Source organism: Aspergillus novofumigatus, assembly GCF_002847465.1.
Source record: "Aspergillus novofumigatus IBT 16806 chromosome Unknown P174scaffold_13, whole genome shotgun sequence".
NCBI lineage: Eukaryota > Fungi > Ascomycota > Eurotiomycetes > Eurotiales > Aspergillaceae > Aspergillus > Aspergillus novofumigatus.
The window spans coordinates 279,731-306,234 of NW_020194286.1; the positions used below are offsets into that span (position 1 = coordinate 279,731).

The 26,504-nt window shown below is 51.2% G+C and overlaps 11 protein-coding genes and 1 non-coding gene across 12 annotated transcripts; 6 read left to right on the forward strand and 6 right to left on the reverse strand.

Moving 5' to 3' along the window:
• Positions 1-547: 547 nt before the first annotated feature.
• P174DRAFT_415268 (H(+)-transporting V0 sector ATPase subunit d) lies at positions 548-2,177 on the reverse strand. Its single transcript, XM_024824419.1, has 4 exons — positions 2,109-2,177; positions 1,962-2,050; positions 1,015-1,901; positions 548-954 (listed from the first exon to the last, which is right to left on the reverse strand). The coding sequence occupies exons 1-4, from the start codon at positions 2,138-2,140 to the stop codon at positions 871-873; spliced, it is 1,092 nt and encodes a 363-aa protein (XP_024677182.1). The 5' UTR covers positions 2,141-2,177; the 3' UTR covers positions 548-870.
• Positions 2,178-2,326: 149 nt separating this feature from the next.
• Positions 2,327-4,612, forward strand: nop58 (RNA-processing protein NOP58). The gene is made up of 3 exons (XM_024828576.1): positions 2,327-2,598; positions 2,715-2,875; positions 2,940-4,612. The coding sequence occupies exons 1-3, from the start codon at positions 2,474-2,476 to the stop codon at positions 4,427-4,429; spliced, it is 1,776 nt and encodes a 591-aa protein (XP_024677183.1). The 5' UTR covers positions 2,327-2,473; the 3' UTR covers positions 4,430-4,612.
• A 291-nt stretch (positions 4,613-4,903) lies between these two features.
• Positions 4,904-5,876, forward strand: P174DRAFT_455541 (uncharacterized protein; the record flags this gene model as incomplete). Its single annotated transcript, XM_024829332.1, has 4 exons — positions 4,904-4,913; positions 4,969-5,120; positions 5,189-5,423; positions 5,509-5,876. The coding sequence occupies 4 exons, from the start codon at positions 4,904-4,906 to the stop codon at positions 5,712-5,714; spliced, it is 603 nt and encodes a 200-aa protein (XP_024677184.1). The 3' UTR covers positions 5,715-5,876.
• On the reverse strand, positions 5,787-8,487 carry P174DRAFT_446438 (glycosyltransferase domain-containing protein). The gene is made up of 3 exons (XM_024828577.1): positions 7,869-8,487; positions 6,802-7,812; positions 5,787-6,754 (listed from the first exon to the last, which is right to left on the reverse strand). Exons 1-3 carry the CDS (start codon positions 8,052-8,054, stop codon positions 6,122-6,124), a joined length of 1,830 nt encoding a protein of 609 aa, XP_024677185.1. The 5' UTR covers positions 8,055-8,487; the 3' UTR covers positions 5,787-6,121.
• A 366-nt stretch (positions 8,488-8,853) lies between these two features.
• P174DRAFT_446439 (uncharacterized protein) lies at positions 8,854-10,212 on the reverse strand. Its single transcript, XM_024828578.1, has 2 exons — positions 9,957-10,212; positions 8,854-9,858 (listed from the first exon to the last, which is right to left on the reverse strand). Exons 1-2 carry the CDS (start codon positions 10,080-10,082, stop codon positions 9,031-9,033), a joined length of 954 nt encoding a protein of 317 aa, XP_024677186.1. The 5' UTR covers positions 10,083-10,212; the 3' UTR covers positions 8,854-9,030.
• Positions 10,213-10,340: 128 nt separating this feature from the next.
• Positions 10,341-12,013, reverse strand: P174DRAFT_415274 (slipin family protein). The gene is made up of 4 exons (XM_024824420.1): positions 11,670-12,013; positions 11,488-11,605; positions 10,942-11,434; positions 10,341-10,880 (listed from the first exon to the last, which is right to left on the reverse strand). The coding sequence occupies exons 1-4, from the start codon at positions 11,857-11,859 to the stop codon at positions 10,635-10,637; spliced, it is 1,047 nt and encodes a 348-aa protein (XP_024677187.1). The 5' UTR covers positions 11,860-12,013; the 3' UTR covers positions 10,341-10,634.
• Positions 12,014-13,419: 1,406 nt separating this feature from the next.
• P174DRAFT_t181 lies at positions 13,420-13,490 on the forward strand. The gene has a single exon. It is a non-coding gene; the product is annotated as a tRNA-Gly (tRNA).
• A 139-nt stretch (positions 13,491-13,629) lies between these two features.
• Positions 13,630-15,057, reverse strand: P174DRAFT_446442 (oxidoreductase, short chain dehydrogenase/reductase family superfamily). The gene is made up of 3 exons (XM_024828579.1): positions 14,182-15,057; positions 14,022-14,118; positions 13,630-13,962 (listed from the first exon to the last, which is right to left on the reverse strand). The coding sequence occupies exons 1-3, from the start codon at positions 14,792-14,794 to the stop codon at positions 13,869-13,871; spliced, it is 804 nt and encodes a 267-aa protein (XP_024677188.1). The 5' UTR covers positions 14,795-15,057; the 3' UTR covers positions 13,630-13,868.
• Positions 15,058-15,378: 321 nt separating this feature from the next.
• P174DRAFT_397976 (uncharacterized protein) lies at positions 15,379-18,399 on the forward strand (the record flags this gene model as incomplete). The annotated part of the gene is made up of 4 exons (XM_024823819.1): positions 15,379-15,648; positions 15,724-16,236; positions 16,300-16,880; positions 17,318-18,399. The coding sequence occupies exons 1-4, from the start codon at positions 15,512-15,514 to the stop codon at positions 18,397-18,399; spliced, it is 2,313 nt and encodes a 770-aa protein (XP_024677189.1). The 5' UTR covers positions 15,379-15,511.
• A 363-nt stretch (positions 18,400-18,762) lies between these two features.
• Positions 18,763-21,838, reverse strand: P174DRAFT_508160 (SulP family inorganic anion transporter). Its single transcript, XM_024831426.1, has 4 exons — positions 21,051-21,838; positions 20,329-20,958; positions 19,752-20,271; positions 18,763-19,685 (listed from the first exon to the last, which is right to left on the reverse strand). The coding sequence occupies exons 1-4, from the start codon at positions 21,446-21,448 to the stop codon at positions 18,990-18,992; spliced, it is 2,244 nt and encodes a 747-aa protein (XP_024677190.1). The 5' UTR covers positions 21,449-21,838; the 3' UTR covers positions 18,763-18,989.
• A 2-nt stretch (positions 21,839-21,840) lies between these two features.
• P174DRAFT_516518 (translation initiation factor eIF2 subunit alpha) lies at positions 21,841-23,611 on the forward strand. The gene is made up of 4 exons (XM_024832342.1): positions 21,841-22,269; positions 22,346-22,508; positions 22,571-22,778; positions 22,835-23,611. Exons 1-4 carry the CDS (start codon positions 22,192-22,194, stop codon positions 23,310-23,312), a joined length of 927 nt encoding a protein of 308 aa, XP_024677191.1. The 5' UTR covers positions 21,841-22,191; the 3' UTR covers positions 23,313-23,611.
• Positions 23,612-24,020: 409 nt separating this feature from the next.
• yvc1 (putative potassium ion channel Yvc1) lies at positions 24,021-26,400 on the forward strand. Its single transcript, XM_024823820.1, has 5 exons — positions 24,021-24,160; positions 24,234-24,561; positions 24,619-25,553; positions 25,608-25,748; positions 25,801-26,400. The coding sequence occupies exons 1-5, from the start codon at positions 24,088-24,090 to the stop codon at positions 26,232-26,234; spliced, it is 1,911 nt and encodes a 636-aa protein (XP_024677192.1). The 5' UTR covers positions 24,021-24,087; the 3' UTR covers positions 26,235-26,400.
• Positions 26,401-26,504: the final 104 nt, after the last annotated feature.

A 26,504-nucleotide genomic window follows, 5' to 3' on the forward strand; every position in this document is an offset into this window, starting at 1 on the left:
GTTGTTTTGCTGCTCGCTTGGCGTTTACTTGTTTCTTGAAGCTGGGAAGTGGGAAGCTACTCAATCGATGCATTGGCGCAAACGAAATATAAGCAGGCGTTTGAAAGACGATTCGATTATATGTTAGCTATCTGGGCTATTAGACCAGAAATGTCCGAATAATGAGAAGCTTAAGGAAATGCTTCAACAGTAAGATATCTCTCTTAGCCTTGCTCAAAGAATACTGCACTTATCCTTCGTCGCGGGTGCTTTCAAATTCAGACAGGTAGGCCCCGGACTCCTCGCGACGTCGTTCGCCCCATGTATGTGCCAGTCCAAGCTAACGCATATTTACCGTGCATAAAGATCTCGATGACAACTGATATCCCCCAATGGGCGGGTCTCCTGCAGTGAACCCATACTGGCGGTTTGCTATGAGCAGGAAACACTGGGCGGGACTAATCGGGGGCGGGTTGTTTGTCCGTCATTAGCCGGACATGTGAATCCAGCTTACGATTAAGGGTGAGCTGCGCTGGGAGCACATTCAATACCAAATTCCAAATAACGTGCGTGAAGGTTACCTGAACAAATTCAGGCTCAAGATGTGTTCATCTATACTATATCACAAGGAAGAGATCCCCCAAACGCCGAGGCAAGCAAACAGAGACCAAGAAGAAAAGAACTGGCAAGGGTATGCCGAGCGAGTTTGCGACGCTCATAGGGAGGGTACTTGACTAAAGCCAACAGCCCAAAGATCAGACAACAGGGTCATTGAAACTAGGTACAATAATAACAGAGACCAGGGATCGCGATGGAACGGTATGGGAATAGGCGTAGCATCGAAAGACGGAGAGGACGGGCTAACATGGAGATTGCAAGGAGCAACAAAGCTTAGAAGACAGAAATGAAATTTCCGATTCTCTCCTTCTGGTTCTGCGCGATGCACTCCGCGATCCAGGTGACGTTTCGAATTTCCTGCGAACCATGTCAGCGGTGCTGCGTAGGGAATATTATTATTGAGCTCCAGGGACGAACCTGTTCCTTGAGGCGCATCCACGCGTATACCACCGCCGGGGTGAACTGGCGCGTGAAGACAATCTTACACAACTCCATTTCCTTCTGGTAGAACAGATCCTCCAGACTCTTCCCATCTGAGCCGCCACCCATCCCGAAGCCTCCACCTCCGCCCTGGCTGAGACCAACTGCGTCGAAGAAGGCCTTGTAGTCGGCATTGACGCTCACGGCCAAAGACACGGCTTCGAGATCGTCGGCGCGGGACAGCATCAAAGACCCCTCAGGGTAGAGCTTGCCGAACTCGGGGTACAGCTTCCTCCGTTCCTGCTTCGAGAGCTCGGTGCCGAATGAGTTCAGAGTGATGTTGATTGCACGACGGTCGGCCTCGAACTGCAACAGCTCAGACATGACCTCTTGCGTAGGAGTGCCCTTGAAGTCCGGATGGGTGGTGACGAAGTTGTGAAAGTCCTCGAGGTAGTTCTTATAGAGCGTATTGCGCACAATTTCGATATTCAGTTCGTCCAAGTCCTGGTGGCTGAGACTCCCCTTGAAATAGTCCGCCAATGGTGTCTCAATAAGCACGGAATTGTACAGTTCTTCGATGTTGGTGGCGACGCATAGCACCGGCAAGGTCTCGAACCACCCTAGGGGATGGCATCGCTCCAGGAGCTCTCGCGTGTCCCGTTCGTGCAAGGTGCCGGTGATCAGGAGAGCAATGTTGTCGATCATGTATCCGTACGTCAGATATTGTAGGAACTTGGCAGTAGACCCCGTGGCCTGGGCGAGGAGGTAGCGGAATTCCGCTACGAGCTTGTCCGTCATCTTACCGGCGAGGGCAGATGTGGAGGGGTTGGGAGGTAGTGCGGCGAGGAAGTCGCCATAGGCGGGGGCGAGCTGTAACTTGACATCTGTGCTCAAAGCATGTTAGACCAGACGCTGGTGGCAGAAGAGACGTCGAATCAACGGACCATCGATGTTTTCGCATTGGGTCAAGTTGGAGTAGTTCTGGCTGGTGAGCAGGCTGTTCCGATACCCCCGGACAATCCCCTCGATGTAGCTGTCCAAAATCAGTGATCGATGCAATCAGATTATGAGCAGCTCACGAGTCAGCCTACCCATTGTTCACGTTGAAAAAGAGACCCTCCATCTCGAAGTCCTGATAGCTAGCTGGAGGTTACCTGAGCCTCTCCGCAGACCAACACCTGGAGCTGTTTCTCTGCCACACCTGCCGCTGAATTATGTAAGCATGCACGGCCACACCACGCACCCGCCACAGGCTTTGGTGGCTTGGGGTCGCTTTTTTCGAACTTTTTAGTCTTCGATGCAAAAATTCCCGCCAACAGCCAGAAAAATTAACTAACCTCCAGCTCGCCCACGGTGGTTTCGCCCACGGTCGCTAACACACTTTCGGCCGTTTCTTCTTCTTTTCTTTCAGATACTCGATTTATTTCTGAGCAGCTGAGAGTCAAGGCCGTGCACCATGACGCTCTTTATCCTTACCGAAACCAGCGCGGGTTATGCCCTGCTCAAGGCGAAAGACAAGAAGCTTCTGAAGAGAGACGATCTGGCTACTGAAGCTTCCACTGCAGAGGGTGTTTCAAACTTGTGAGTGAATACTTTCATCTCCTTGTCAGAGATTTGATTGATGTTCAATTCTTGCATGGGCTTCTACGAGCAAAAATTTTTCCCACTCTCAAAACAGTGCTCTAACACCGTAGTAGGGTGAAATTGAAGAGCTTCCAGAAATTCGACAGTGCTGCTACGGCTCTGGAAGAAGTCGCTTCGCTCGTGGAAGGAAAGGTTACTCCTCGCCTTGCCAGCCTGCTGGACGAGATCAAAGATGAGAAGAAGGTTTCTTTGGCCGTTGCCGATCCCAAGCTCGGTACGTAACCTGGACATTTTGAGAAGTCAAATTACTCAGTTTCTAATTTTGTGTCCCCCGACAGGCAACGCCATTGGCAAGCTTCCCGGCATGTCTATTCAATTGGTCGCGGACTCGACCACGACTGATATCTTCCGTGCTATTCGCGAACATCTCCCCACACTCATTCCTGGTCTTCTCCCCCAGGACATGTCTACCATGTCCCTTGGTCTGTCCCACTCTCTCGCCAGACACAAGCTGAAGTTCTCCCCCGATAAGATCGATACTATGATTGTGCAAGCTATTGGTTTGTTGGACGACCTCGACAAGGAGCTCAACACCTACGCCATGCGTGTGAAGGAATGGTACGGCTGGCATTTCCCAGAGCTGGCCAAGATCCTGAACGACAACATTGCCTATGCCAAACTTGTACTCAAGATGGGTATGAGATCGAACTGGGAGACTGCTGATCTCGCGGAGATCCTTCCGGAGGAGCTCGAGGGCACCGTCAAGGCCGCTGCTGACCGGTCCATGGGTACCGAGATCAGCCAGGAGGATTTGGAGAACATTCAAGCGCTGGCCGAGCAGGTCGTTGGTTTCGCCGAATACCGCCAGCAGCTCGCTGGTTACCTCACTGCCCGTATGAACGCTATTGCGCCTAACCTGACCGCCCTGGTTGGCGAGTTGGTTGGTGCTCGTCTCATCGCCCACGCTGGTAGCTTGACAAACCTTTCCAAGAGCCCCGCCAGTACTATCCAGATTCTCGGAGCCGAAAAGGCTCTGTTCCGTGCGTTGAAGACCAAGCACGACACGCCCAAGTACGGTCTCATCTACCACGCTTCTCTTATCGGTCAGGCCACCGGTAAGAACAAGGGTAAGATGGCAAGAGTGTTGGCCGCCAAGGCCTCTCTTGGTCTGCGTGTCGATGCTCTCGCCGAGTGGGATGACGATGCCACTGAGGAGGACAAGGCCGCTCTGGGTACTGAAGCTAGATACAACCTCGAGCGTAAATTGGCCGCCATGGAGGGCAAGCCTCTCAAGCCTCGTGGTGTTGCCATCGGGCCCAACGGTGCCTCCGTGCAGCCCAAGAAGTTCGAGATCAACGAAGCCAGAAGATACAACGCCGACGCGGATGCTGTTACTGGCGACCAGCCCGCTTCCAAGAAGGACAAGAAGCTCATTGAGGAAGTTTCAGATGAGGAGATGGCCGACGCCGATTCCGACGAGGAACCCAAGGCCAACGGAACCAAGGACGACGACTCGTCCGACGAGTCTGAGGAGGAGTCGAGCAAGAAGCACAAGTCCAAGAAGGGCAAGGATACCGAACTTGAGAAGATGGCCGAAAAGGCCGGCCTGAGCGTCAAGCGGTACAAGCGCAAGCTGGAGCGCGGCGAGATCACGTTCGACGCCAATGGCAACCCCAGCGCCATCAGCAAGAAGGAGCTGAAGAAGGCCAAGAAGGAGGCCAAGAAGGCTTCCAAGGGCGATGAGAAGAAGCGTAAGCGATCAGATGACGGCGAGGAGGCCGACAACGGCGAGAAGAAAAAGAAGAAGAAGAAGAAGGGAGAGGAATAAAGCTTGCAATGATCTGAAAGAAAAGTTTACGTGGATCGATCGCTTCATCAATCTTTGTATGATATCACACATTGTGGGTTCAATGCTGCTTGTCATTTTGATTATTTTTTCCTTTCTTGTGAGAGTTACTTGTTTGGGTGGCATTTCAGGATGCGATTTTGCTGGTCTATCCATGGCGCAGAGGTGCTTATTGGTACAAGGCAGTACAATTCAGGATAATATGTTCATATCAATCTTCATAGTAGTCGTAGTCTATCCCACTAGCCTACATTTCCCTAGTCCTACCTCAGTCCTCAGTAGTAAAGCAATCAGCTAAACAGCAACTGGTTTTGAGTAAACAGACCGCCCATGTCCATCTGCCGGCAGAACAACACATCCCCGCCATCACCAACTTTTTCCAGCCAAAGCACCCAGCACAAAACACAGCCATATACCCAGAAATCACTCCATGCAGACATACCACAGCCATACATCATGAGGGTAGGTTCTTCCAACACACCCCACCCACCGACCACAATATCTAACGGATCCTACAACAGATAATCGACCCCCAAAGCGCCGTCCTCACCAACATCGAGGTCCTGGCCTACATAACCGCCAACCCACCCCGACGACCCCTAATCCTCCCCCGAACTCCCGGAATTGGGTTCCTAGTCCTGATCTCCGCGACCATAACACAGTTGTTCGAGAGGTAGTTCCCCCTCACCCCTGTCTGAGTAGAGAATAAGAGGGATAATGCTGACTGACGCTGACGGATAGATCCACAACTACATCCACCGTCTCTCCCCTCACGTCCTCAAATACCCAGCTTATATACATGGTGAACCGCCGCAGTCACAACAGCAGCCGTCGTCGGGTGCGTCCCCGACGGTACCGCCCGTGCAGCCGAGTGCGCCTACTCCCGTTGACCTTGCGCTCCGCGAGCTGGTTACGCGGCTGAAGCCGTTCGGGTTGACGAAGGGGGAGGTAGTTATGATTGTGAATTTGGGGTGGGGTTGGATGCATCCTCCGGGGCGCGGGGTGGTGAGGAGGAAGGGGAGGGAGGGAGCGGGATGAAATGGAGGTTGATGAGGTGGAAGGGGGAGGAAGGGGGAGGAAGGGGGAGGAGGCAGGTAGAGAATCAGGGGGTGGGGGATTGAGCGAGGAGGATTACGGGGCGCTTGCGCTGCTGGATACGGTGATTGAGGAGCGGGAGGAGAGGTTATCGGAGGAGGATGTGGCGCAGATATTGGCTATTATTCGGGAGACGTTAGGGTCGAAGGGGAGGACGGGGAGTGTTGGGTAGATGGGCATGGGTGACACGGGATGACAACGAATCTACGCACCATTTAAAGATGTAATGCTCTTGTACTGTGTCTATTCACTGGTGTATCTGGTATACGACTGGTATCCGGCGATGTAGTATGTATGGCTTTTGTGGAAGGACAGAAGATATATGTGCTCGACCGATAATCAGGCCGATTTCAAAATGGAAAGTCCAAACCAACAGATAACGATAAATCGACTCCAAAACACCGAGAATGCAGGATCGTCAGACAACAAGCTGACTATATCAACCGGCACCGGAGCCGCAAGCGTATGTGCCAAATATGTCGAAATACATGCAGAGACAAAAGATGGGCCATGTTTTTCGCTACTTGGTCATGTGCCCTAGCTAGGCACGAAGGGGACTCTGGCAGACTATTAAAGTCATCATTGCGGTCGACCAGGTTTGTCCTCACCGTCACCTTTGCCTTTGACCAGTTTGCCGAACTGATTGTAAACAGGCTCATCCGGGTCCCCGCCTTCGTGGCCCCATTGCCCCAGATCATCGTCGAAAACTTCGTTTTCAAAGCCCGTGCAGACCTCCGCGTAGTCGAGCCACTCGCCCTTGTCCGTCCAAACGCCTCCCCTGCCGCCGCGCATATCCCACCAGTCCTGCCCTCCCAGCAGGGCTGATTGGGCAGCGTCGAATCCAGTAGGGCTACGCATGTACTTGCGGAGAAGGGCGCGAGCCCACGGTTGGTACCACATGTTGTACCACCAGGTATCTCGTATCAGCCGTTCGGGGTGCTTCACCGGCCAGGCTTTGTTATCCTTGACGGGCTTTTCCTCGTCGAGATGGATCAGGGCCGGCACAGAGGCCGAGTGGATATTGGTCAGCAAGGGCATGTTATGCCATGTATGATTCCGTGGATTTGGAAGAGCGTCAAGAGTAGAGTTGAACTCTGGTTTGACCTTTTCGTCTTTGCCGAACCGGGGTTGGACGAAGGGATTACGAAGTCTCGGACTGGCAAGATCGGGGGGAAGAAGCAGACGCCTCTCTCGAGGAACGCTGTGCTTCATCTGGATGGAGGATGTTAGGGGATATTGTGGTATTGAAGCCATTCGACATCCTTCTTCGACTTGTGCGTGTTGAAGAATAGACGAGATTCGAAATCAACGCCGATTCCGTATTCGTAGCGATGACCTGTCTCAAGGTGCGGGCTCACGCCCGTGATATTCGCAGCATCAGAAATGCCAACTAGTCCGTAAACCCACTCGTTGAACCAGTTGGAATTTCTCCGTCTTTCTAGCTCTCGCACGTACTCCTGGCGTCCGTACATCTGGGTCAGAGCCAGATAATCACTGCGATTGTGTCGGTTTTCCTCCACGAAGCGCAGTACTTCCGCGTATATTAACTTCAGGTCGGCAGCCTGGCCGATCACCGTACCGGGCTTCAGCCACCGTGGCCGGGTCAAGTGCCCCTCCGGGTGAATATCGGTCTTCCAGCCGTAGGCATCCGGGGGTAAGCTGGACTGGGGTACGGTGACACACCCGGCGTCCGCGGTCATGTTGGGGAAACACTCTTTGCCTGCGGCAAATAGCACTCTCTGAGAGTATTTCTGCAAGGCCTCCTCCAGGCCTTTGCGGAAAGGATGATACTCCTTCGCAAGGCCGTATTTCTTTCTTAACTTGGCATTATTCTCTCGGAGGATATTCTGAAACCGCTGGATAAGCACTTCCGGCGGTAACTGGAAGAAAACATCATAGCCATCGGCGATGAGGACAAAGTCGCCATCCCGCACGTGCGGGGTGTATTGCAAAAAATTGTATATGCCCGTCACACGGTCCACCACGTAATCATATTCGGAGGATCCGCTTGGGAGCTTTCTGCCGTACTGGAGCAAAGTAGGCGGGGGGTAATTCAAGATCATTGCGGAGGTTATTGTGCGACACAGCGCGGCGCTCTTCTGCCCAGCGGGCAGTACAAGATGAAAAGAAGGGTTGTTTTTATCCAGACTGTTCGGTAGAGTGTCATTCCGACTCAGAGCAGGTCCGCCAGTATTGATCATGGGTGTGTCTTCGGGGCGGCCACCGAATGGATGGTATGAGGGATACTTGAGCCAGTAATTGACGGAGGTCTATATAGACAACTAGTGTCAGTCGTAGATCAATCTGATGTAACCAGAAAGCATACCTGTCTAAACGGCGCTGAGAGACAAATGTAAAGGAAAAGACATGCGGCAAGTGTGAGAATGAGAGCTCTGGCCGGACGAGCCCTCGGTCGACCATACAGATAGACTCGTTGCAGAAACGTCGTCGCCGTCGAGCGCACGGAGTTATACTGGTCGCCCCAGGGGGTGAAACCGCGGAGGGTAGCCATTCTGGCTGAACTGTCGTTTCTCTTCTGGCCCTCTGCAAGAATGGACAACAATCAATCGCAGTGTCAGGTCGAACCGAGCGGAAAAGGAACGTTGGTATCAACCACTATAAACGGAGGTCGTGCTCGAGATAGGCATTCCTGCATTGAGATATTCGAAAGCGAGCGCAGACGATGAGGGATTACAGTCGTAATAGTCGTCAATTGTGCGATTGGGGGAGAGGAGCGCTCAACAGTCAATCAAGCAATGTACCATATTGTTTGCGCCGATGGAACGGAAGTCAATGACGACGACGCAATGTAATGCGATAGGGGTTGGATGGTGATCAGCCTATACAGCTCCAGAGGTCGTTGGTCCCTGATCGATCATCTGCGTTGGATATGGTGTTTAGAAATGAAGTGAAAGATAGAGTGCACGTTGCAAAAAGCCACAGACTCTTAGCAAGCATGGCGACTGTGGCACTCCGTGTGATGGAGCAGGAAATGATTTACATCGTTCCGGTGGAGCTCTCCTGATAGGCGTGGACCAAGATCCATCCGCCGCCATATTTGATGCGATCGCCCAACGCCGTGCCGCGTACGACTCTTATCCTCTAGCTTGTCGTCATCTAATTTCGCTTCCGGGGTCATATCAAACATCAAATTTAAACGGAGTTTCTCTATATTCCTCTGTCTACCAGTATTGAAGTCCGTTGTATTGATTGTCTTCTATTGCCTTTGCCGCGTCATCGCCCCTCGGGTCCCGGGTAAAAAGATGTTTGAGATTCAGGTACGATTGATTCCTGGCCAGGCTTGGCGCATGGGCGTTTCATCCAGATCAGCATTTAGTCTAGCCTAGTCTATGTACTCCGGACTGTCTTGATGGCGTCCGTATGACAGCGTCCTGGTCCAGTCACCCAGCGAGAACTCCAGGTCTGCATGTAGGTATACACAATATTTCTCCGAATCTGTACACAGTCCGATATACACTATAAGTGTATCATTCCAGGTATATCTCCTCACGCAGGCGCTGTAGATTCTTAAAGATGCCACCCCCTGGCCCTTCGCTTTCCTGCCGTTGATGGCCCATCGTCTTCCCTCTCGCCGACGAGGATCGCGCATGGGACTGGTCCGAACTGCCCTGGTTCTCCAATGACCGGCGCCGGTCATCTATAATCTTCGCCAGACTATCCAGAAAACGATTTCGCGCCTTCTCTTCAGCCGAGCCCTTCCATATTGTCGCCAACTCGCGTAGCGCTTCTAATCGCTTCGTAGCTGCATCCAAACCTGCTTGTCCACCACCATTGGTATTGAGTAACTCTGTAATCTCGTTCCGCAGCTTCTTTGCGACCTCCTGCCCCTTCTCCTCGAGACTCTGGCTCTCGGGCCCAGGTTCAGGGGCGGAAACCGAGATGAAGGACGATGTCAGGGAGGTCTCCGACGGCGGTAACGGCCATTCCATGGCGTCGCCAAAGGTCTGAACCACACCCTCCAGTCGCGACCGTACTTGATTCAGCATCCGTAGTTTCGTGATGTAGTCCGGATCAGCAACCGTGGCCTTGTCGCCCTGGCCCATTTCTGCCGCCGTTTCTCTCTCTTCTCCCTCTTGAGCCACAATAACATCTTTGTCGCTGTCCACAGCCGTCTGTAGAGCCTCGGGCACAAACTGGGCAATATCCGGTTGGAGGACCTCGGTCAACGTATCCGAAAGACCAATCGCTTCACCCCGCAGCACCTCAACCTCGTACGCTAGTCGACCTCCACTCCGCAAAATCTCATCGGTGAGTTGTGTGAGTTGATTGGAAAGCCGGACATTCTGCGCATTGATCTGAGTGAGAATCGATTGGACTTGAGCGGACAATTCCGCGAGGGGGACGGCGCCCGCGCCGCGGGATTGCGATGACGCCAGCGTCAGCGGGGAAGGACATCGTTGAGGAAATCGGCTGGATCGAAGGATGGGTCGGTAAAGTCAGGGGTCACTTCTTGAGAGGATCGTGTGTTTGAGGTCAGGGTAGCTGCGCGAGCCGGACTGGGAGTCTGTGTGGAGGCCATTGTGTTGGAGCGTTGATCGGGGAGGACTGGAACGGGGGCTCGCTCTTTGTAGCGTTCACTAGAGCAAGATTAAAAATATTACGAGAAATTTCTCGCTCCAAACCCGCGACTGACATCGGCTAGTCTAGAGTTTCTGTATCGTTATGTCCCGCTCATGTTGACAGCTCTCCGTGCTTCCATCGTGTCAATGTTTAATCTTCACCGCCTACGGCAATATGCTTCGTTGATGGCATACTGTTTAGCTGAAAGAATGAAATTGTCCAAGAAAGCGTCAATTAAGTATAGGCATTATTCATTTGCGGAACGCAGAGAAGCAAGTTATTTCAGTACAGTCATCATAAAAGATTCCAGGAAATAGCTGTGCATATCCAGCAAACCACGAATATAAGAGTATCAGGCAGTCAGTCAACATGAAAGAAAGTGGGTATCGTCGGTCGAATCAGGGAGATTAAGGTAGAGCAAAAGAACGCAGGTACTCATCCGTGACGGATGGCATCAAACGGATTTTCAGCATTATTGTGATCGGGATTCAAGACACCGGCCTCATCATGTTCAGATATCTTCCACCACCCGGGCATTGATAGCGCGCTGGAACCCGTCGTCCGCCTGTACAGGCTGCCCGGCTCCGTATTTGCTTGGACCCTCGCCGGCATTATCGGCTGCAGCCAGCTGTTGCTGCACTGTCTGGTTGACGGCGGGCAAGAAGATGACCTTGCTGTTGGCGGTCTTGGCCATGGCTTGCATGGCCTCGAGGTAGCGAATTTGCATGGCAGGAGCAGAGGATAGAATGTCCGCAGCCTAGAGAAGTCTTCCGTTAGTTCTGCCGGACTTGTGGGGGCTGGATGAGAGTACAACATACCTGGCGCATGAGCTTGGCGGATTCCACCTCGGCACGAGCAGCAATGACCTTGCTCTCACCGATACGCTTGGACTGCGCTGCCATGGAGAGCGAGTCCTGCAAATCATTGCTGAAGATGATGTCCTTGATGAGCATCGATTCGACTAGGACACCCCATCCAGCTGCAACCTCCTCGATGATCTCAGACGTCGACTGGGCGATCTCCTCACGGCGTTCAATCACATCCTGCAGAACCCTCGCTCCGATAACATGCCGCAGAGTTGTCTGTGTGCGCTCGATCAGAGCTTGCCGTACGTTGGTAATGCCGAAAGCCGCTTTGTGAGGCGAAATGATTTGGTAGTAGATGACCGAGGTCAGATTAAGAGTGACATTGTCCTTGGTCATGCAAACCTGGCGGGGTACTTCGACGATCTGGATCTTAACGTCGACGGTCGTAAGGTGTTCGCTCAGCGGGTTAACCCTGACCAGGCCCGGGTCGACCGCACGCTCGAATCTACCACAGAAGTAAGTATACCATCGGTCGCGCTTCAGGCAAGGCTTCCATACCGTCCAAATTTGGTGACCAGACCGACCTCACCCTGCGCCACTGGCTTGAACGGGTTGGGGCAGCAGATGCAGCATGGGATAGCTCCCAAACCACCAATGCACTGGCCCAATGTATGGACTATGTTTTGAGCAGAATGAGTAAATAAATGACATCAGGCGAGGAGGAAAAACGGAAGACTTACTCAAAGAAGCGTACCAGCTATGCGCATCCGGGTTATCGGCATCATGCTGGATCTGTTGGGCATAACTTGGCTGCAAATCAGCAAGTCGTGCTGGCTGAACGACCACCGGTCCGCGTGTGTGGGCGCTGTGGCCTGGCGCGTTTTGCACCGGTGCCTTTCCGTTAGGAATGTTCGCTTCGGTGGACATCATGGCTATCTGTAGTGTTCGCTTGTATGAGAGTTGACTAACAGCGACAGAATAATGGGACTGATTGCTGAAAGTGCAGTATAAGGTGCTCCAGAAGCGATGAAAAGCTCAAGTACGAATCAACTTTAAGGTTCAGGCCGCCACACTGAAGGAGACGGTTGATGATCGTGAGACTTGAAGTGTATTGCGTAGTGAAGGGAGATGGGATGTTGCGGGGTTAAATAGGTAGCCATGTCTCTTATTTCCCGTGCAGTACAGATCTAAACTACCTAGACAACTGTGCCTATCTCTCATCGTCATAAGGTACACTACCAGTAATACATGTCTAATACCTCACACCAGCTGCCTGTATGAGTAAGTAGCTACCAAGCAGCAGCACCAACCGTGATGCATCTCCGCCAATTCATGTGGGGCGCAGCGCTTGGCGATATCCACAGGATCTCTTCCGGCTAGGCACTAACAAGTCTAGCTCCTGCTCCTCCAGGCTATGTACTGTATTAGATTCCCACTTGGTGGGCAATCGGGCGCAAACCACGGATGGATGGTTTCCACATCAAAGGGCTGAGCAAGGTATGTTCGAGGTGCTCCTTTCTCCAGCTTAGGCTCCGCGGAGCTTCGAATGCTTCTCAGTTTCCTTTATGTGCTAATCCATGGTGCCATACGGAGTACACCTCATGCCATTCCGTCCTCATCTACCTCTCTATACGCAAGAGTTCTATGGTGGATGGGCTCTCATCAACAGTGAACCGCTGTCTCCATACGGCACCTTAGCTCGTCCATGGCTTGCTATGATCGGTACCCTTTTGGGCACCCCGTATTCGGCTCCATGAGCCGCAATGCACAGCACTGCCGCAGTAGGCGATCTGCCCCGTATTATCCGACTATCAAGTGTCACCACCATTCAACAGTGGAGTGTCTGAAGAATGGCTCTCGCATAAGTGTCATGCAAAGGAGTCAAGAGTCCAGAACCCTGGTTGGCATGGTAGACTGTTCCACTACTGACGAGCTTCATGCCCTTGTTAGTTGTTGGCCCCGGTACCCTGTGCTCTCTGCTGCACAGAGCCGATGTCAGGCAACATGTCCATCCACGTGAGCCTGCATTGCCTTCTAGATGGTTTCTAGCGGACATTAATTCTGCATTGCCCACTTGAACCAGCAAATCAGACAAATTCCCTTGAGCTAATGGTATGGAGCTGTGACGTAACGGCAATCACTGATTGCTGCAATAAAACCCTCGTCTTGAGAGGGAAGAGTGTACAAGTGGATGGTTACAACCTTAGGGGAAGCTTCAAGGCGCAGCGTGAGTACATTTGTGAACCTAGTTACAGTCGGGCGGAGGCAGTGCTTCGGTTATCGGCATGTGCGGGCCAGAAACTCCAAATCAACTTCCTATTTGGTTTAGGTCAACAACACCTGCATTTCATATCAGTTATCTACACTACTGGATCCTGAGTCCCATGTAGCACATGTAGACGAAAGGGATGGAATGGACAATAGCTTAACTATGCATCTGTGGAGCAAAGAGATCTCAGGTTAGTAAGGGAAAAAAACCCCCAATATGAAGCATCATTGGTCTAGTGGTAGAATTCGTCGTTGCCATCGACGAGGCCCGTGTTCGATTCACGGATGATGCATTTGACTTTTTAGCTGTCCCTTTTTTGTCGATACATCTTTCACTCCGAGTCCCCGACTCATATTCTGAAATATAGCAGCAGTCTGCATTAACCCATCCTTAGCCTCAGATGGAGGGATGCACTACATCCGTCTGGTGCTCTTTTGTCTGAGATGGCGCAAGATCGCCATGAAGGAGGTAGGCGTGCTTACAGCCAGTGCTACATGGCGAAGCTTCCAATTGCTTTCCCCGTGGAGCAATGGTATGGCCAGGATCCTTGGGCGAGATTGTATTCTGGAATCATATACTATCATTGGATGGAGATCATCTCGCGTAACATAAAACAATGATTGTCCTGTAGACGGTGCTCGAAGGATGCAATCTATCCATTTCCTCAGCCTTACATGCCGAAGTCTAAGCTCTCCGGCCTACCATGGTAGCTGTAGCGGCGTAGGCAGTCTTTCCCTAGAACAGCTTCTGCAGTCCCAATGTCACTACCAAAGCATTAGCACCAAGCCTCGCGCTTGACTGTTTGGTCCAAAGCTACACTTACCCAGGTCCTCGTGGTGCCCAGAACTGCCCCGTCTGACTGATGTCAAAACCATCTATGAACGAGGCCAGAGACTGAGCTGCTTCATCGGGGGTAACGGCTGCGAGCAGTCATAGGATCAGCGCCACTCTATAGCACAATAGACACGTCAATGACCTCTTACCTCCACCGGCATCCCAGTACTTGTCGAATCCTACACTCTTGGTCATTTCCGTGCGCATGAAGCCAGGATGTACCAGCCCGACAGCAATGCCCTTTTCTTTCAAATCTAGACTGAGAAGTTTTCCCACCATATTCAATGCAGCCTTGCTGGCATGGTGACCATAATTGCCCCCGCCCTCCTTTTCGTGTCGCAATGTGATACTCCCGCTTTCACTGCTGACCAATATCACTTTGCTCCCCTTGTCCAGCAGACCCGCTTTGACGAGGCGCTGCACAACAAAGACGGGGCCAATGGCAGATGTGGTATACATCCTTACTTCCTTTTCCCAGTCGGGGTCATCAAATGTCTCGAATCCGAAATAGCCCGCCGTGATGATCACGCAGGAGAGCTTGGTGGATGAAGGCAGCTGGGATACCAGAGTTTCGCCAACATTGGGTTGGGAAACATCAATATTCTGGATCCATGAGACGCGAGTTTCGGAAGTGTCTTCTGGAGGGGCACTGGATCGACTTGTCGCGAAGACACTGGTTGTTGATACCTTGGATGCGTACAATTGTCGCAGTGAAGCCCCAAGGCCTCTGCTGGCACCGACAATGAGGATGTTATTGCTCATTTCTACCTTCTGATTGAGCTCGCTGATAGATGTTAGTTAAAACTCTGGAGGTTGACCTCCTCCCCGACTGCAGTTGATGGTCTATTGCGCCTAGCCACGTGCATAAGCGTTGCGCAACCTCAGGAACGGATGACGTAAATGTACTCTTATTGTGTTCATTAGCGCGATATATATCGAAAGTATACTTTCTTATCGACATGCGACAAATTTAATTGCAGACGAAGAGCGATCTCACCAATCATTTGAAGATGTCAATACAAATAAATATTAACCATGCCGAAGAAGGTTGCACTCAGTCAAGTGATGACCATGTCTTCGTTTCAAGGGTACAATGCTCAAACATTCCACTCCGATCCACTCTGCCGTTTGAAACTTTGACTGGCTAGCTAGCTCACTTCAATCAAGTTCTGTCAATTTGACGGACACGTGAAAGTCGTTAGAGAATGCTTTTAATAGTACTTTGCGCTATCAAACTATTCTTAGTTCAGATAAGCGTGGCTTAGTCACGGCATTTCTGTCCCTGTCTTTCAAGCGGAGAATAGGATGACAATAATGGATCTGGAGGTAAGCAAGCTACCTTCTTTCTTTTGAAAGTCATTTATGACAGCACAGTAATAGTTTCTATAGAGATTCTCACCCTGCATGGTGAGCCGGTTACTGATCCCCTAACTTTGACTTCGAAGGTGGAGCCGGCCTCCTTATGGTTCCCGCTGCTTGATGATGAGTGCGATCCTGCAACAACTGCGACAACATGCAAAGAAAGCAAGTGCTGCCATTCGCAGAGGCAGAAAATCAGAGGGTAAAAAGCCATGCCGGAAAAGTCTCTTCCCGTTCTCATTGTCATCGAGCTCGGTGTAAGTTTTACTTTGTTACTTTGTTTATGGGATTAGCTTCGTATATGTCAGCATAATTGCTGACACGGGGCTCAGTATCGAGAAAACCGACATAGTACCAACCTCCTCGCCCTGGGATCTCCTGCCTGTGGAAATCCAAATCAAGATTTTCGCTCAATGTGGTATCAAAGACCTGCTGCAGCTCAAACTTGTTTGCAAGGCCTTTTGTCAAGTCCTCACATTTCATGAACAACTGATCGCGCGCCAATACCTCCGGCAGGCCCGTCATGGAACGCTACCATCTCCCATCGACAGTGAGAGAGAATATACTCGAAATCCCGAAGACGATGTAGTGCTTCTGTCCGACCTTTTCCCTCCCGCCAAAAGTGCCAAGGGCGGTCACTTATACACTTTCCGGTATATGCATAGCTTGCGACGACGGGCAAAGCTGTGTTCTAAGCTTTGCTACTACCTCGCAGACCGCGTCATGGATCGATTCGTCCACTGCGAGTCAGCTTTCGTTAAGGCGATGTTTCCATCCAGAAATGAGCGCAATGAGTTCCTGAAACGGGGGAAGTCCAGTCTATGGTTCAACCTCATACCACTTATGTAAGTGCTCGTCGCAAATCATCCTCCTGTGACTGATTCTAATGAGACGCGTCTTCCTACCAGGTACTACACGCTATACTTCCTGGAGGCTTACAGTCTTGCCCGTCGTGAGTTAAAAAATGCACTTTTGCAAGACATGGAAGCCGGACGATTGCCCGTTCCTATACCCCCGGATGTCCGTAAATCCATGTACCGAGATTTGCAGATCGGAATTCTTCGATCGGCCCCATTCACCAATACTTCGACTCTGATCTGTACGCACCATTGTATGCAGCTGCTCGTTTCGTACCTACGACATACTGTGCCACCCGAGGAGCCCGTGGCGGATGACAGCTGGATCGGCTCGCTGCTTACTGCGTCACCGTTTCTTCGAATAGTGGAATACTTCTCCGCAGAGATAGGTGACGGTGGCAGTCAGCGAGTGCAACGAAAGGATTTCATGCGTAACTTTCATAATGATTTGATGCTGAATGAGAAAGACGATATCAACTCGGTGGTGTTCGAGAGCACATTGGTATCGCATCTACATTCATCGGTGCAGGATGTTTGGTTCGATGTTGCTAGAGAGGAATTGGCCTCACGGAGAGCTTTCCCCCATGACGCAGAGAATATCTGGGTCTGGAAAGGTGTTCCCGTGGCACTAGGTTGTCAGGATTGCCGTCAAGGCAGGGCCTGGCGTGCATGACGAAAATTGTCTTTGGTGTATATTTGAATCTGCTTCCATCTCGTTGACCAGGACACAGGCGTTAGATACAAGGCATGGTGCTCAGTTCGGAGTTGAGGCTGCATAGAAATGGGTTGAGCGCTTTCTTTCTATATATTGTTATCGCTAGAACAGTGCACCGTATAGGTTGGAAATCTATTCACTGACATGCTTCAGAGTCCAAATGACTTGACTTCTCTCGGTCTCTTACATTTTGGACCAATAGCCCTAAGCCCTAAACGTATATCCGTTTGGGAAATTTGTTTGCTTTGTTTGCCTCGTTTGCCTGATTGTCGCGTTCCATATCGCGATCAGGTAGATCCATGCAGTGGTAAGACTCTGCCTCAACTTCGGTATGCGACACGTAGTTTCTACTAGACAAAGACATTCAGAAGTTCGTGATGGCACATTCTGACCTACAGCAGCTTTGGAATACCTCATGGACACTGCACCGTCTTTCTCCCCTGCACCATGGGAAAGAATTCCAGTCCCTTCTTGGCAGTCAGGCCGCCCTGAGAACTTATGCTAGCAGACTGAGGGTTCACCTTGCAGGGGATCTATTTTCTACTGCTCAGACTCCATTAAGTGCAGCTGGCGCTGTCGATGACGATGTCTTCTCCAGAACTGGACCTCTGAAAGACTGCGTCTGGGAAACGTTATCGGCACCCTCAACACAAGCTACCTCGGAGAAACTCTCTGGGATACTGGTCACTCTAGAGTATGAAAACATCACCTATAAAGCTGCTCTCCTCGCAGCACCAGATGGCCGTCGTACCTCGGCAAGGCGACAACAGTCCACTCAGCTCCCGCTACTACTGACGCGGTTCCCAAATCCGCTGCGGCAGACCTTCATCTCTTTTTTGTCTGCTAATTTTGACACTTACTGCTCTGTTCTTCGCCTACCCTCGACTTTCATGTGTACGGTCCTAGAGATGTACATCGATATGTTGATAGCAGGAGACCATGACGGCCCCTCCGACTCTTATCGGATGTTCGAAGATACCATCAAGGAGACGCAGCTCACATTGTCCTTTGCGCCGCCCGTTGCGCCGGCTCTGAGATCTCTCAACATCAATCTTCCTCGTGGCTCCTTCACGGAGTTCGTGCGCGGAAGTAATTCAAACAGCGAGTTGACTCGCCAGAAGAATTCCGTCTTATCAGGCCTATCCACCTATTTAGAGAAGCACTTGGCGATGAAGCTGAACCTGGGAGATCTGGCGAGCGGTCACCATCCGGTCAATCAACCGGTGCGTCTGACTAAAATTGCGTGTGGCAGCTTCGTTCTCGGCGGCGATGGTAAAATGAAACTGGTCGGGCCGTCGGGGCAAGCTGGCTCCAGATCTGAAGATGGTGCTACTGCAGCTCGTGAGAGCAAAGACAGTCTGCTATTGCGGGCGACCGAGGCATTGCTTCAAGCTGTTATACGTCGAGCTGCTATGAGCGGCGATGAGCAGACGTGAGCGTGATGAGATGCATCCACCGACTTTACTTGAGCCTGACCCGGCTTTCACTTTCACTATTGAGGTGATCAGATGCACAGAAGACTGTTTCTGAAACCGTATGCTACGCAGCGAGCAGTCCATTGAGCCGTGCCCTGCGCTGGCCTAATCCCGGCATTGACGATCCACATACGTACGGTGCCCAGCGCATGAGGTGCTCGTGCCTGAACTGAATCGCCTCCGTGGACCTCGCCGAAACCTTTCGCATCAGGGCCTTATTCACTACCGGACCTGACGCAGACGCAATGCAGGATTTGCGAGCCTATTTGCTACAGAAGTGGCGAAAAATAAAAAGGATCGCGTTCTCCACGCGGTACATCATCTCATTCAAAAAAGTGCTTGCTCGTCTATGTACTTCACAACTACGGAGGATAGAAAGTCGCAACCCTATCCGACGATCCAATGCGCTGGCTCCATGCTTTTCAAGAATCTATAAATACAGCATGCTGCCTGGGAATATATTCAGAATCATCATTCGTTTAATACATCGTGAGGGTCAAATTGAGATAGGTTGTTTGGCCGTGTGACTGATTGCTCTATCCTGAACCACTTCAGCTTTCGACCGTCTGCTCTTCAGATTCGGCCAGTTTGAGAGCTTCATCCACACTGGGGACGAAATGGGTCATTCCTCCACATTGTTCCACAATACCGCTTCGTTCGAACATTCGAAAGACATCGCGATTGGGAAGACGGCAGAAGAACACGCGTGTTCCCTGGTCCGCGTATCCGTTCACTATCTCGAAAAGAACCTGAGTGCCAGATCCGTCAATGCTAGTGACACCATGGACATCGAAGATGATATTCTTATTGTTCTCGGGAGAGCGCATCCGAGGGAAGGATGGATGCACTCTGCTCGAACCATATAGTTCCAAACGGCGTAGGCGATTCTTAAGGTCGCCAGTATTGGCAAAAGTGAGAGGCTCGGGAATTTTGACGATAAGGGCGCCCTCGATCAATTGGACATCCTCGGGATGGAGCTCGGCATTGTCGAATCGACCCGTATCCGGTATCTTTCCGAGAATCTGAATGCGCGACTGAGTTGAGTGCCGAATTAATATCAAGACCGAAAGCCCGATGCCAAGCGCGATCCCCAACTCGAGTGAATAAAAGATCGTTGAGGCGAAGATGAGAAGCATCAAGGCCAATTCAGTCCAACCGCGTAGACGGATGAAGAAGGCCAGATCATGAGGACATTCCTCAATCAGTGAAAAGGCGACAACAGAGATCATTGCTGAAAGGACCGCTTTCTAAATGACATTAGCTTCTATGAAATATCACAATTGGCAGCAATACATAGGAATAGGGGAACTCACCGGAAGGTAATATAAATAAGGAAGAAGGACTAGAATGCAGACCAGAGTAATGAGACTCAGGAGGATACTGCTCATAGGACTTCGAGCTCCAGTGGAAGCGTTGACCTTACTTCTTCCGTACCCACCAAACGCAGGTAGGGCCATGAAGCACCCCCCAACCACATTGGCCACGCCGAGAGCCACCATCTCCCTGTTGGGACTAACCGTCAGACCCTTAACGCCGTCTCCCCTGCTCTCACCGAGTCCCTTCGCGGCTACAGAGGACTCAAAGAAGCCAAGCAGCGCGATAATGAAAGAGGTACTCATTGCCGTGCGAACATGCTTCATATGACTGAACTGAAAAGGCCATTTGAACTCAAAGACGCCATTTCCTGTATTTTTCATGGGACCCAGGATTTCGAGCCCTTTCTCATCCCAGTCCAGACGCCACGTCAGAATCGCCGCAAGAATGACCACCAAGATGCGATCTGGAAAGTAAACGACCTGAGGATAGCGCGGTTGCAGTTTCTTTTTCAACGTTCTGAATAGCGCACCGAGTTAGGACACACATACCCTGCAGGGAGGATTTAGCACATACCGGAAGACCATTATAATGGCGAAGCTGCTGAAAGACATTGCGGCTGTGAGGCGGTGGCAGTTCCTGATATTTCGGAAGAAAAACAGTAGCTTGTCCACAGTACTGCCGTGACTGACCCCGGCGTCTTTCGCCATCTCTGCCAACCCAGCCTCCGGAATCAATTGATCCACGAAGATAACGAAGCCAATGGCGGTGATGAATCCTCTCAGGAAAGGCCGACTGAGGACGTTATCCAAAAATCCCAGACGAGTCAGTCCCGCAATCAGGATCATCGAGCCTGCCATGGCAGTCGCTACTCCTACCACCATGGCATTCTCAGCACCATTATCCTCATGCGAATTTCCTTGTCGAACACTCGTTTTGACGATTGTACCGGTGAGCAATGACCCTGCTGCCTCTGGGCCAACGACCAGTAAAGGGCTGCTTCCCAAGACGGCATAGATGAAGGGGTTGATCACGAAGGAATAGAGACCATTGATGGGCGGCGCATGCGCGAGGTTCGACGACAAGGAGAGTGCCATTGGAATATAGATTGATGCAACAGTCAATGCCGAGATGAGGTCCCCTCGGAAGAAGGACCATTGGTACTGGCCAATCCAATTGAAAAATGGGATGTAATACGAGAGGTAACTGATTTAGCTGAAGGTTAGCCATGACGGATAGACCCTTCAATATTGAACGTCTTCGAAAGACACACAGCCCGTCAGGGTATTAAAACATACAGTGCGTTGCGATTCTTCACAGGTAATCCGGATGTCGATGACTCCAACGAGCGTAGGTTGTCTGGTCCATGTCCACCACCGGAGTTCCCACTGGAACCGCCCGAAAGGTCTGACCTTCCGGCGCTCCATCCCAAGACGCCATGTTGTGTCTCTGGTCTCGGGGAAAAAGTGCCATGGCGACAAACCTTCTGTCCGCACACAGCTTCCCCGTCATGGTATGATTCCAGCAGACGAGTTCTAGCATCGGGTTCTTCCGTAGTATATGTCGGCAAGTTCCGTGGGTCTACCTCAGGGATAGCTGCAAAACTGGTTGAGGAAGAAGTCCGAAAGACATCAAATATTCGGTCCCGCACCGAGCGGTGTTGGCCCGTCCCGTGCAGGGAAGTGGAATCCGACATGCTTATACAAATACAAGACGAAACAGTGATCGCTCAGTAATCGGGGACATAAGCAATCATCCAAAAACCGCCATGATCGGGTAAAATAGAAGAGAGATAGAGCAAAGGAATCAGGAATTTAGTAAAATAGAGGGGAAAAGGCTAGACCGTGAAGTATTAGCTAAATGTTTCAACAAGGTCCAACGAAAGTTGGTGCTCCAAGATGCGAAGGGCGGTGGAAGCGGCTCGGCCAAGTAAGCCGAGAAACGGCGGAGGGCAGGTCAAGGCAGTAGGAAAGCGATGGACATCCATCAGAACCGGCTTCAACAAAGTCGTTACCCCCTTGATTGTTCTTGAGCTATATGCCAGAGAGATCTTGTGTGACTTGAGACTTCCAGTCTTGCCTCCAGATACAATGGCAGTGAGGCTGAACTGATAAACTCGATAAGCTGGATCGTTTTCTGCCGGGCGGTACATTGACACGTTCAGCACGTGACATAACTGCACTGTCGGCACTTATGGCTATCCGGAATTCGATGCGGGCTGCAACAAAGCCCAAAAGTGGGTTTTGAACCGCCACAAAGTGATTTGAGATTGTCGAAGAACTCTCCTGCTGCCGCACCTTCTCTTTCCTCTGCACCTGTCGCACACCTTCGATCTTCTAATAGGAGCTATCAGAGAAAACGTTTCTCGCGCTCCTCATTCGTCTCTAATCCTCACATCCTTGTTGAATCCGGCCTAATACCAGGCGCAGCCCCACCAAAATGTCGTTAACAAATTGCCGTTTCTACGAGGAGAAGTACCCGGAGGTCGACAGCTTTGTCATGGTCAATGTCAAGCAGGTATGCGACCGCTATTATGATCGTCGTCGTTCTTTTGCAGGAATCTTTGACTAATCCCTTTGGTTTCATTTTGCAGATCGCCGAAATGGGCGCATACGTGAAGCTCCTCGAATATGACAACATTGATGGCATGATCTTGCTGTCTGAACTGTCCCGGAGAAGAATTCGTAGTATCCAGAAGCTCATTCGGATTGGCCGCAATGAGGTTGTCATCGTGCTTCGTGTTGACAAGGAGAAGGGCAAGTGTGACCGATTCTGAATGTGCTCGGGACCCTCCGTCTAACAGGTTCCGTCTGTACAGGTTACATCGATCTCTCCAAGCGTCGAGTTTCTCCGGAAGATGTCGTCAAGTGTGAAGAGAGGTACAACAAGAGCAAGGCGGTTCACTCCATCATGCGCCATGTTGCCGAAGCCACTCAGACTCCCCTTGAGGACTTGTACGAGAAGATCGGATGGCCACTGAACCGGAAATACGGCCATGCTCACGATGCCTTCAAGATCTCCATCACGTAGGATCAACCCGCATATCTACGTATTTCGACCTCATGACTCATTTTATCAATAGGAACCCCGACGTGTGGCAGGATGTGGAATTCCCCAGCGAAGCTGTCAAGAAGGAGTTGACACAGTACATCAGCAAGAAGCTGACTCCCTCCCCGACCAAAGTTCGTGCTGATATCGAAGTCACCTGCTTCGGCTACGACGGAATCGACGCCGTCAAGACCGCTCTTCGCACCGCCGAGGCGAACAACACTCCCGAGAACCAGATCAAGGTCAAGCTGGTCGCTCCTCCCCTGTACGTCCTGACCAGCCAGTGCCTGGATAAGAACTTGGGTATCAAGTTGCTCGAGGAGGCCATCGAGAGAATCGATAGCGAGATCAAGAGAGCCGGGGGTGGCTGTCTCGTCAAGATGGCACCCAAGGCTGTCACCGAGCACGACGATGCTGCTCTCCAGGAGCTCATGGACAAGCGGGAGCGTGAGAACATGGAAGTCAGCGGCGATGAGAGCATGTCTGAAAGCGACGAGGGTGTCCCTGAATAAATTCTCCATGCTGCGCCTCTTTAGTCACGACTCCTTGGGCCAATGGGCCCTTTGCAAATGACAAAACCTCCATTTTTCTTGCATACGTTGGGAATTGGGCTGGTGCCACAAGAGAGAGACGGTTGTTTCAGCGTTGGGTCAGAGAAGGGGCAAGAACAAAAGTTTCTGATAGAAGGGCTTCGGTTATGACATGAATTACGAGACAGAAGACGGGTTTAATGTGCTCACGAGCGCGATAGGGCTGAGCAGCATTCTATCAAACAATGGGTTCAGACTGGACTTGGTTTACGCTGAGAACAGTACACCCATGAGGGATCTGCTGCCGCACTGCTTCCTGTGGCGTAGCGATGTGTCCATATCACTCAGATTTGCGTTGATGACTGAGCTCTGGTCACAGTTCTGGGACAGCTCTATCTCTTGATTTGATGTACATAAGTTCATATCTAAGTGCCAACTGCAAGAGTACGTTCTAGACTACGAAGGTTATTTCCAAAGGAGAAAGTAGGGTTGATTGGCAGGGCTCAGCAATTTATCCATCTATAATCGTAGGTACTAGGCTGCACGACAGACTTGGCAAAGATCGTTGAGAAAGCTATGATGTATTGAAGTTCCGGATAGATCAATGGTGGCTGGTGATGGCGGGGACCTTAGCGCGGGAACTCAATCTTGCTCGAAGTTTGATTCTCCATTGCCTTTTCTTTCTTTCGAATCAGGCATACTGCTCTTGAGAAATCCTGGACTGTACGGAGTAGAATCACAGTCCACAGCATTCAGTATGGGGTACTGGGGAGACATCTTCAGCTCTGGAAGTCGAACTCACCATCGCCGTTCTCCAGAACGGCGGCGTTGTACGTCATCACCAACGGCTGGGCTTGGTCACCGGCCAGCATCGCTCATTTCTGACGCTAACATGGCAAATAGTGCTTCCGGCTTACAGGGCTGACCAGGCGGCCGCTGTCAGTCCTGCTAAGGAAGTGACGAAGGTGGCTCTCCGGCTGAAATATCAGATCGAACAGGTCATTCCGTTCGAGATCGACGAGAGTTCCATCACCAAGCCTAATAGCCGAATCATCACCGACGAGGTGATCCAGACCGCCAAGCAGGCAGGTGGTGATGATCACAAAGCCTGTGTGGTGTACTGTCTCCTTGTTTGCCTACGGTGGTTCAAGCTCCAGGCAGGGGCCGAACTCTGGGAATCTGATCTGCACCTGCGTCGCGCGCTGGCATGTGAGGTCATTGCGAAGCGCATGTAAGCAAAGCCATCTCATATATGTCTAAAAAGCTTAATGCTAACCAAGGCTTTCAGAATCGAGTCCGAGGAGAACCAGGACTCCCTCATGAAGGACGCCCTGTTACAGAGGTACTCCATCTTCCTGGACGGAGAACCAACTACACCGGCCAACGTCATCGAGCGAGCCGTGGATCTCCATGCTCTGAGAGTCATAGGTTCTTCGGGATACCAGAAGTGTATCAAGTATCTCTGGCGTGGATGGTTCTGTCAAGAAGAGGGTAACCCGACCAATTTCGTTCCCTACCACGACAAAGACAACACAGACTTCAGGATCCATTTCCATCCTGACCGTATGAGAACTCCTCTCTATCAGAACGCATGTCAGATATTCTTCTCGTTGATATACCTCCTCCTGTATACCATCGTCATCAATACTGTCAACTCTACCGGAGATCTGGACGTTGTTGAAGGAATCCTCTATGTCATGACTTTGTCCTATATCTGTGACGAGCTCACCAAGCTCTGGAAGGTTGGAAGGAACTACTTTGACTTCTGGAACGCATTCAACTCGACTCTTTACACCATCCTCGCGGTGTCATTCTTCCTCCGTGTCGCCGCGCTGACGCGATCGAGCTCCGTCAACGATGAACAGAGGAAAACACTCAACCAGCTGAGCTACAATTTCCTAGCCATGGCAGGCCCAATGTTTTGGATGCGTATGATGCTCTACCTCGATTCATTCAAATTCTTCGGCGCCATGTTCGTGGTGCTGAGAGTCATGATGAAGGAAAGCTTGATCTTCTTTGCCCTTCTTTTTGTCATTATCGGCGGGTTCTTCCAGGCGTTTTACGGAATGGCCCAGGCAGACGGCGAGCTCGCTCTTACCAGGGGTATCATACAAGGAATGGCCAACAGTGTCATGCAGAGCCCAGATTTCGGGGTATTCGAGGAACTAGCGTTCCCATTTGGTCTCGTTCTTTACTATTTGTTCAATTTCATTGTCATGATTGGTAAGTCGGTCGGCTCGTAGCACGCCCGGGGGTTGTTTTGCTGACGGGAAATAGTTTTGCTCAACATCTTGATTGCGCTCTACAACAGCGCTTATGAGGATATTGCCGGCAATGCTGTGGACGAGTACATGGCGATCTTCGCGCTGAAGACAATGCAGTTTGTTCGGGCACCGGACGAAAACGTCTTCATTCCTCGTGAGTTTTCCTATTGTTCTGCGGACCGCGCAGCGACTAACGGCGAGCCTAGCGTTCAACCTCCTCGAAATCATCTTTCTCGTCCTCCCCTTCGAGTGGTGGATGCCGCGCGAGTACTACGCCAAGCTAAACGAGGTCATCATGAGTATCATCTACTCACCACTTTTACTCATCATCGCGACGCTCGAGACCCGCGAGGCACGCCGGATCCGGTGGAATCGTCGCCAAGGAGAAGAGGATGACGATGTTGTCCAGGAGTGGGAGGACGTTGCCGAGGAAGTTGACTTTGACGTGGACGATACCTGGAGACAGGCCGTGCGGGACACCACCCCAGATCCGAATGCAGAGAACTGCACGTTGGAGATCATACAGCTGCGGGAGCAGATCAAGGAACTCACAGCTGTGGTTCATGCGTTCATCGAGAGAAAGGATCCGGCGGAGCACATGAGGGAGGAATCCAGGTCCAAACAAACTGACGGGGAGTAGGATCTATGACATAGATAGTCGTATTTGTTTCTGATATTGTCGAAGCGTTCTTGGTGCCTTTGTTGATATGATGGCCATTTCATCGTGGTTTTTTCAGTTGACTATGTGTCTTGATGTCTGCATTGTATGCCTCTCATACGTGACTCATAACATGAACTAATTCGTCCTTACAAACTCTGCGATTCATGAAGAGAGCTAAGCGTATTCAACTGTCATGCTGACATGTGTTTGTAAACTTCCCCTGAGCAAATGGATTACGTGGCTGTCCCT